At 43.6% G+C, this 9,919-nt stretch overlaps 1 protein-coding gene across 1 annotated transcript in view; it reads right to left on the bottom strand.

Moving 5' to 3' along the window:
• Positions 1-259: 259 nt before the first annotated feature.
• LOC118084334 (NF-kappa-B-repressing factor-like) overlaps positions 260-9,919 on the bottom strand; it is a 34,293-nt gene continuing 24,633 nt past the window's right edge. The window contains exon 3 of the mRNA XM_035113757.2: positions 260-5,363. Coding sequence (XP_034969648.1) covers positions 3,391-5,363 — 1,973 coding nt within the window. The 3' untranslated portion in view covers positions 260-3,390. The remainder of the gene's footprint in view (positions 5,364-9,919) is intronic.

Below are 9,919 nucleotides of genomic sequence, written 5' to 3'. Positions count from 1 at the left end.
AACAATCACTATTCTACCTTCTTCATCATTATAAAGCAGTTTAGGTTCAAACTGCGGTCTTACATAGATCACCACCCCTCTCTTCTTTTCCTTATCTCATGAAATAAAATCTAGTCCTAATCTTTTATTGATACTCTTTTATGTTTTTTCACAACATGAGTCTCTTGGAGGCAAATTAAATCATATGTTTGCTTTACCAAAATATGTTCTACCTTACTCCTCTTTGATTTTTCATTTAGGACATTCACGTTCTAAGTAATAATGTTAAGATCCATACTTTATTTCCAAACAATAATACAGCAATTTAAAAAGAAAATGTCAACACGACCAAAATTTCTCAATATACAGCAGAAACACTTTTACTTAATTTCTGAGTTGGATTCCCAGATTAGCTTCCATTTGCTGTGGCCGTTGACTCCGATTCCTCTGGCTCCCCCACCCCACCCCGAGTTGTCTCTTTCCTCCAAGCTCTCTCCAATACTTCCTCCATAACTTGTCTGCTTCTAGTGCAGACAGGCACTTTCTTCATTTACCTTTGAAGAAAAAGAAGATGCCTTCGGGGTACTCCCATCTATAGTCCACTGCCTTTGCTTTCAAGGCCTCAGCTAGAGGTTTATAATTGTCTCTTTTTTATCAATCAATTTGTGATAATTTTGTGAATGATAATGTCGTTTCCTTCAATATTTAGTTTCTTCTTGTTACTAGTTTGAATAACTTTATTTCTAAAGTCCATAGAATTAAAGGAAACTAAATAATCTGCCAGCCAGTTGTTCACTTTGGCTACACTTGACTTGACTCTAAAGGCTTTTTCTATTTCTGGTATTACTTCTGATTCCTCCAGTTCTAATTATGCTGCTAGTTCTTTAGGAATTTTTTGTTCAATTATTTCCTCTGCATTCTCCGGTAAGTCTCTAAATCTCCTCTGCATCTGCAGCATTGCTATGGAATCCAAAGTTGCTTCCTGGATTGCCCTCAAGTCCGCTGGTTCTTTCTTTCTTTTATCACATTCCCTTTTTACCTCCCTGTTTTCATTCTGGTTTTTTTTGTGTGTGTGTGAGCTTCATCTAAATTTTGTGTTTTTCCCTTAAGGTCCTGCACTGTTTTGGTTAATTCAGAGGGTTTTTTTAAATCAAATTGTTGACCCCCATCGAGACAAGTTTTTCTTCTGTCATTTTTGCATTCTCATTTACATTGTTTTTAAAATCTTGAATATCTTAAGCCTAAAATTAATTCTCTAATATCTAGTGTCGAGTCCAGATCATTGGCAGAACTTCTCCTAATTTGAGATGCTGAAACTGCTGAAAGGCCAGGATGTGAGGGCTTTTTATTATTCACTACTATTCATTTTCCCTAATGATTCAAAATAGATTGCCCCTATTCTTAATTATTGATTCACTAATTAATCTTAAAATTGATTACACCCTGGGTTTCAATTGATTTCCACCATTTTTCAATAAAAAGCACACCATCAACCCTCTCTAATAATTGATTCAAATTAATTTCAATCTTACAATCACTGATTCTCTCTTAACCTAAACATTAGTATCAATTCTAGGCTTCGATTAAATACATTTTAATAACTCCATAAGATGACTTCATTCAAATATATAGAATAACACACACTCAGTAGGGAACACCCACTCTCTCTCTCTCTCTCTCTCTCACACACACACACACACACACACACACACAAAAGGAATAGGAAGAAGGAGAAGCAGGAGGAGGAGGAGGAGGAGGAAAGAAAGAAAAAGAGAGAAAGAGAAGATGGAGGGGGAAAGGAAAAGGGGAATTCTAATAAATAGAATAAGCTGAGAAAGAGGTAATGGGGGCAAATGGGGAATGTGGTTGAGAGTGAGGAGTATGTAAGCGTAATAGAGAGACAGCAGAGGAGCATGTTCAATTTGAAAAAGCACAGTGTAGTACTCTTGAGCAGCCACTGGATGTCACTCTTCAAATAAGCTCAGTCTTAGATGTCTTGTCGGTGAGGTGCAGATTTTTGTTCGTTGATAGATGTCGCCCTTGGGAAATCACTCACTTGTCTACATTTTCAATTTAAGCTTTCAGTGTCTCTTGATCCAGTTCATTTCCTTTTCGTGATGCAAAAAAGATGTCGGACTGCATGAGTCAGCAAAAACACAATCAATCCAACCTAAACTTCACAGCAACCAACAACAAGAGGAAACTGGGAATAGGGACTGCCTTGCACAGTAACCCTCAAGGGGGTGGGTAGATGTTTGGCAAATTCCGGCTTTGTAAGCCGCTCCACCACTCAGCCCTCAGTGTGTCTTTGTGCAACCACCACAGGCTGCAAACAGCTTCTTATTTTTTGTTGCCTGGTGGGTGGAATCCTGACTTTACCCCCTCTTCTTAGTTGCTTTGTCCCCTTTTTTCCTAGTCAGCCACCGAGGATAAATACAAATGAAACGAAATTATATACAGTATGTTCCGCGGAGTCGCTCTGCTTCTTGCTGGTCTCTTTTCCCCCCCGTTGGGAACGTCTCTTTCTTTATCTCTTTTTGTCTCAGTTTGTTCCTCTCTGCGTCTCACACCACTAATATTTATATAAATTCATAAAGTGTTCATAGCATCAGTATAATAAGGCACAAATAATTTGGGTTTTTTAATGGAGTAGACGTCCTTCATCTCAAATCGTTCCACTGTAGCTCATTGTCAAATTTAAAAAAATTCTGAAAAGCCTTCATTTTTTCTAAGCACATTGTACTGCATAAATTCATTTATTAATCACTAGGTAGCAAATTCATTGATTGTGTAGGCTAATCAGTTAGGTATGCTTAAGTCTGTCAGAAGTAAAGCCGCTTACATACCCACGGACTTGGGCTTCTCAGCAACGGAGGATCACTGGATCTAGCAGCCGAGAAGTTATCCCTCTCCCTGCCATTCAAGGGTCCTATTCTCTGCACCACAGCAATTCCATTTTGTCTCGGGGTCCCCTCCCAAGACTTCGGGGTTCCCGTAGCTTTGGTCTCCCCCTTCCTAGCTCCGCTATCGGACGCGTTCTCCCCCAGTGCGGGAGAGCGGAGGAGACACATCTGTTTGTGAGTAGCGATCAACCGGAAGTACTCATGGTTTTGTTTTTAAATGGTGTGTGAACTTTCCTTCTGACTTGATTTTCTGCCATTACCACAAGCCATTTCCAAGAAATTTCATAAAGCAGGTAAACTGTACTAAAGTTATCCAGATTGCACTACATATATTTGGAAAGGACTATGATATTAAAAGTTCAATTTTTTAAAATAAAGTTTAAAAACTAAATAAGCAAGTAAAATAGTTTTTAATCATGTTTCACATAATATGCAGCCTTCGCTGTGTTTAATGGAGAATTCAGCCTCAGTTTGGACATCCTCAGAAGAAATGGATGACCCTCAGACCTTATTTCTCCTGTGGCATAATGAGTTCATAATGTCCGACTTGGCCATCTTGCTTTAGCTGGTCTAGCAATTCTTCTTTGCGCCTCTTTCGGCTAACCACCAGGTATCTATCACGACCCTGGCCATGGGATTTGCTCTTAAGACCATATTTTTGGGCTATCTGATGTATCTGTTTGCGTTCATCATTGGTCAATTCTGTCGAGAAAGTCAGATCAATTTTACTGTCTGAGAAGGCATAATTCTGGATGATCTGTTCAATATCTTTCTTCGTGATTTTCAACTCCCTTTCAATGTCCAGACCAAGCCCTTCTCTTTTGAACTGTTCCTTCACAGCGATCGGCTCCCGGATCCCTTCTCCACTTTTGCCCAAGCCGCCACCCGTCCAGCCCATTTTCCTTAAAATCTGATTCCCAATGTTATCTTCCTTGATCTGCTGCTTCAACGCTTCTTCTGCTGATCGCCCACAGATCTCATTCCTTGAGATTACATCTTCAATAGTGCCTTTTTTCAGGTTGTTGACAACTGTTGGCTGGGTTTTCTTCAGGATTTTGACAGCCTCTTCGGCTGCAACATGCTTGACAGTCTTCTTTACTCCAATCGATTCAGCTATTAATTCATTTTCCAGCATTACCTTGCACTTCCACCGCATCCCTGTCATCCTTTCAAAGACGTACTCCACAGTCATCTTGTTGAATTGAGCTGTGTCGTTCAGGGTGCATACAGGGTTCATGGAGTTCTCATACACGACAAGGTCCTTCAGATCCTTCTTCTTGGCAGAATCTCGGGCAGCATCACCAACTTTCTGAACATGGACTGCTTTGGTGACCCCAGCATTGGACTGGGTCTTCTGGAGAATTTTCAGTGCCTCGTCTGCCGCAGCATGCTTGCTGGTTTTCTTTGTGCCATACCCTTCAGCTAAAAAGTGGTCCTGCAGATAGACACTGCAGTGCCACAAGCGGTTTGGCATCAGGACATATTTGTATTCAATGGTCATTTTGTTAAAGGAAGCTGAATTGTTCAGAATCCCAATGGCATCACTGGCATTTTCTGTGAGAACAAAGTTAGTCCAATGTTTGGCCAAACTGGGACCCTGCTGTGCGTTGGTGGTTGGCTGTCCAGGTGTGCATTCTTTCATTGCAGCAATAAAGTCATCTAGCTGCTTGAGGGCTGGCGGAAATTCAAGGGGAGATGTGCCACTCTCGCACAGCACTAAATCATTCTGGGTGGTGTTCTTGAACTTCCGCTGGGCAACTTTAACCTCCACGGGCTTTTGCAGCAGCATCACTGCTAGTTCCGTTGCTCGGTCCCTGGATCCGTTTTTGCTGCCAGCATACCCTGTGGTCAGATACACATTCTGGCACCTCACCTCACAAGCAAAGCCATCTTTTAGGAGCTTCTTGTTTTTGGGAAGATCCCCAGGGGAAAGATCTTTCAAGGGAGAATAAGTATACTCAGGGTTTGTCTTGCAAGCCTGTATGGACCGTGTCAAGAGGTAAGTGTAGTTAATTTTGTCTGTCCCACTGCTAGCATCAAAGCTAGCAAGACTCTTGTGGACTGCCATTACAAGTTTGTTAATGAAACACTGCTTGGCTGTTAGAACTGACTTGGGAAACATTTCAGAGGTGGCCTGGAGAAGAGAAGCCCCCACCGAAACCGCTGCAACACCACTACCAGAAGAGTCTTTGTTTTTGGAAACCACTTTGGCTTGTGTCTGGCCAGCCTGGCTACTTCCATAACCTAAACTCACTGAACTGGAACAATGAGTGTCCCCATCCTGCATGTTGAAGCTGCTGAAAACCCGATCGGCATAGTTTTGCATTTGCTGGGTTGTGATGTTCTCACTGGCCACCTGCACTTGGTTCTCTGAAGGTGGCTCCATTCCTCCATCTTGAGTGTTGCTAGCTACAAAGTGTATGGGTTCAAAACGAGGCCTGACCCAGAATTTCGGAGGCTGCTTCCTCAGAGGTTCAGCACCTATGCAATGCAAGAAGTTAAAAGATAATTATTAATAGAAAAAAATTAAAAACATGGGTGAAATATAGCTTTTCTCTGCAGGCATGAGGACTTGTAACATTGTTTTTTTACCCCAATGTTCATTTTCCCCTTTACAGTATTTCTAAAAGTTAAAGTTGACAGAAGCACATCTTGTTCGTTACTCAAAAGAAAGTGAAGTCAGACACACAATTTATTGATGAGAGGTGGAATAATGTCACCAATGTGACTGGCATCCAAACATCCCACCACTTTCAACCTTACGATGAAAATCATATACTGGTTATCAAAACAGCAAATGCTGAGGTGCTACAAGTTAGCATCACACTTTATGAGACATCTAGGACTAATGAACATATGTACAGTGACCCTTCTGAAGATGGTAGTTCATCAAATGATGATCCAAGGCCATCAGAAGAACTGCTTCCATTCACACTAAGTTTAAAATAAATGTAGTTATAAGTTTAAGATAAATGATTTTGAAATAATACAAAATTTCCTCACTCGTTAGCTTACATGAGACAATATTTTATGGTTCATATTTTTGTTAGTGTTTAATGCAACTTTTACTCAGTTTTTGTTTAATGTTAACTTATCTCTTGTATTACAATTAATATTGATGGCTTGAGTAATAAATAATAGGTGAAAACTGGTATATTGCTTGTCATATCCGGTACATAACAGTGTCACATCCGTTATAGGAAACACAAGCATTTTTTAAACTATTAGAAATCATTTCCTTTGCAAACAGTTCACATTGAAAATTTTATCAATCCTGCTGTATGAAAAAAATTACACTTACTTAATTGATATTTTTAATAAAGCATCAACAAAACACCTAAGTGCAAATCATGTCACATCCATTACAAGCATGACTGCAGATAGAAAACTTGTTCACAAAATTGAACAAAAATTTGCAGAAGTGTACAAGTGAAACTCGGAAAATTAGAATATCGTCAAAAAGTGCATTTATTTCAGTAATGCCACTTAAAAGGTGAAACCAATCTATGAGATAGATGCATGACATGCAAAGCAAGATATGTCAAGCCTTGATTTGTTGTCATTGTCATTATTTGTCGTTAGGCGGGTCAATTATAAAGGGAATGTAATTAATGAAATGTCATAGTGATAGTTACAGGTAGGTAGCCGTGTTGGTCTGTGTCGAAGCAAAATAAAAAAATAAAAATAAAAAAATTCCTTCAGTAGCACCTTAAAGACCAACTAAGTTTATATTTTGGTATGAGCTTTCGTGTGCATGCACACTTCTTCAGATTACTGTAACTATTTGTTTGATTACTGTGGAATTTCCAAAAGAAAGCATTTGTCAAAATTAAAAGAAAAAGAAAAAATAATAAGTTGCATTACTGAAATAAATGCACTTTTCGACGATATTCTAATTTTCCGAGATTCACCTGTAAATGAGATCCTAAACTCATTTACAGTAAACAACCTTGGCCCAGTATACCTGAAGGAGTGCCTCCACCCCCATTGTTCAACCTGGACACTGAGGTCCTCCTCCAAGGGTCTTCTGCTGGTTCCCTCATTGCAAGAAGCGAAGTTACAGGGAACCAGGCAGAGGGCCTTCTCGATAGTGGCACCCTCCCTGTGGAACACCCTCTCTTTAGATGTCAACGAAATAAAGAACTACATTAACTTTTAGAAGACATCTGAAGGCAGCCCTGTATTGGGAAGTTTTTAATGTTTGATGTTTTAGTATGTTTTTATATATGCTGCAATGTATATGTATGTTCCCACCCTCTGGACCCCTTGTGGATAAGGCACACGAAGAAAGGCCTAAGATTGCAGGGTCTGGGTAGGTTCATATGGGGAGAGGCAGTTCTTGAGCTATCGGAAGTCCTGAGTCTTTTAAGACTTTATAAGTCAAAACCAGCCCTTTAAATGGGTTTGACTGCAGTTTAATGCTTGGTTACACACTGACTAGGCAAGCCAGGCAGCCATTTTGTTCACTCCAGTCTGTTGCTCAGGGCTGCTTGCTGCCTGCCCATAACACTTACTCAGAAGTAAGATCCATTAATGTGAATAGGACTTACTCCAAATTAAGTGGGCTTAGGACAGCAGCAAACAATTGCTCCCTATATTGGGTTCTGAAGGTTGTAAAACTTTTTCAGCTTTATTTTCTGTACATTTGATTTCAAGTAAGTTAACACAATGAGAGGGCAGAAAAAGGAAAACAACTAGGAAATGGAGAGTAGACTTAGCTTCCCAGCGGCGGAGACCCTTAGTTAATCTAAATTAAATGAATACTCAAATCCTATGGAGGAAGGTCCATTTATTTTAATGGGACTTACTCTCACGTAAGCACACACAGGACTGCAACTTTAACATTTCTGTGTTGATTTGGAATGAAAATCAGTTTTATTTAGTTTCTTTTTTAAAAGATTTGTAACGTGGCAAGACTTTGTAAACTAAAAGAAAAAGAGAGCACATTTTGTTTTGGAACTAAAACTACTGCATATTGTAAACCACCCTGTGATCTTCTGATGAAGGGTGGTGTCACAGGCGCGGTAGCGGCTACTCTAGAGTAACGACTCCTCAGAGCGTTGTCTTTTCATGCTTTTATTTAGTGCTGATTATTTACAGTGCAGAACAGTGCTATGTACATGTTGTCAGTTAGGGGTCAGAACCTCCGAATGGAGGTTCGCGCGCTTTCTTCCAGCAAAGTAATCTAGGGATACTGAATCTCCGCCCCCGTCGTTTCCTGCGCAATTCCGGGGTCGGCGGGAATCGGCCTTCTTCCCTTGCCTCCCACTTCCCTTCCCACACTAGGCATGGGCTCCGCTACCTTGCCTGAGCCTCGGTCACCACTTCCTGAGTCGCCGCTGGAGATATCTCCCTCCCCACTAGCACTAGCGCTGGGAGACGAGCTGGTACTTAAGATGGGAGGGACCTGCCTGTAGCTTCTGTCCCTCACATCCACCCCCCTCCAGGCTCCCCTCCCCCCCTTCCTGAGGGCTCAGAGAGTGCCGGGGACGACTGGAAACCAATAAAGTCCGTGGCATCGGAGCTGGTGGGGGTGAAAATTTCCCCCCAATCCGGGGAATGCCCCCCTTCTCCCTGGGAGGACGGAAAGCCCCAAAAGTCCGTGGCGTCAGAGCTGGTGGGGGTGAAAATCTGTCCCCAGTCCTCTACTGACTCTGACGCTCCAGCCTCCTGGTAAAACCATACCTCCTCTTCTGGTTCCTCAAAACCCGCTTCCCATCTCCATGGGGAGCTGCTCTCGGATTCCCCTCCTGAGGGTCCCTCCCCCTCCCCTTCCCTGTCCCTGTGCCAGGGCTTGGGCTTGTTAGGGAAGAGAGCATGGAACTCTTCCACTAAGAATTCCTCCTGTATCTCCGTAGCCGGCACCCACTCATTTTGGGACGGCATTGTGTCTTCCCACGCCAGGAGATACTCCAGCCCTCTCTCCCCCCACCTGGAATCCAGAATTTCCGTGGCCACATTGAGTTGCTGCGTGCCTCCCCGTTCCTCCCCACCCTCTGTGGGCTGGTTGCTGTCGGTGAACCTGGTGCTTTCCTTATAGGGCGACAGCAACGACCTATGGAATACTGGGTGTACCCTCATGGATTCCGGTAACTCCAGCCTGAAAGCTACCGATTGACCTGCTGCGTGACCTTAAAGGGTCCCAGACGTCTGGGCGCTAACTTCTTGCACCTCCCCCTGGTTGGAAGCCCCTCTGAGGACAGCCACACCCTGTCGCCCACCCTGATGACCTCCCCGGGTCTCCGATGGCGATCCGCCCCCTCCTTGTACGCCGCCATGGCCCTTTCCAAGTGTTCTCTGAGTTGCTGATGCACCGTCTCCAGTTCCTCCGCCCAATCCTCTGCTGCGGGACCCTCCTCCTCCTCCTCCTCCCATTCCCTCCCCGGGAACGATCTGAGGTCCCGCCCGTAGTTGGCCTTGAAGGGCGACACCCCTGTGGAGACGTGCACTGCATTGTTGTAGGCGAACTCCGCCAGTGGCAGGCGATCTACCCAGTCTGTTTGTCGCTGGCTGACATAACACCTCAGGTACTGCTGAAGAATAGCGTTGGCCGGCTCCGCCTGTCCGTTGGTCTGCGGGTGTCTTGCCGTGGAAAGGCTGACCTCCACCTGTAGGAGGTTCATGAGTCTGCGCCAGAACCTGGAAACAAATTGGCGCCCCCTATTTGATATAACCCTCAAGGGCAATCCGTGCAACCGAAAAACGTGGTCTACGAATAGTTTGGCCGTCTCTTCCGCTGAGACAGCCCTCGCACAGGGTATGAAGTGGCACATCTTGGTAAAGAGGTCCACCACCACCAACACTGCCGTCTTGCCCCTGGAGGAAGGCAGGTCGGTGATGAAGTCCATGGAGAGGACCTCCCACGGCTTGTGGGGGGTGGGCAGGGGTTCCAGCAACCCTGCCGGCGCTGCTCTAACCACCTTGGCCCTCTGGCAGGTATCACAGCCTCTCACATAGTCCTGAATGTCCTCCCTTACCCCTGGCCACCAAAAGTGTCTCATGACTAAGTGCGCGGTTTTGTCCCTACCAAAGTGGCC

Source organism: Zootoca vivipara, chromosome W (assembly GCF_963506605.1).
Source record: "Zootoca vivipara chromosome W, rZooViv1.1, whole genome shotgun sequence".
Classification (NCBI taxonomy): Eukaryota; Metazoa; Chordata; class Lepidosauria; order Squamata; family Lacertidae; genus Zootoca; species Zootoca vivipara.
This window is presented reverse-complemented; position numbering and strand designations above follow the sequence as displayed.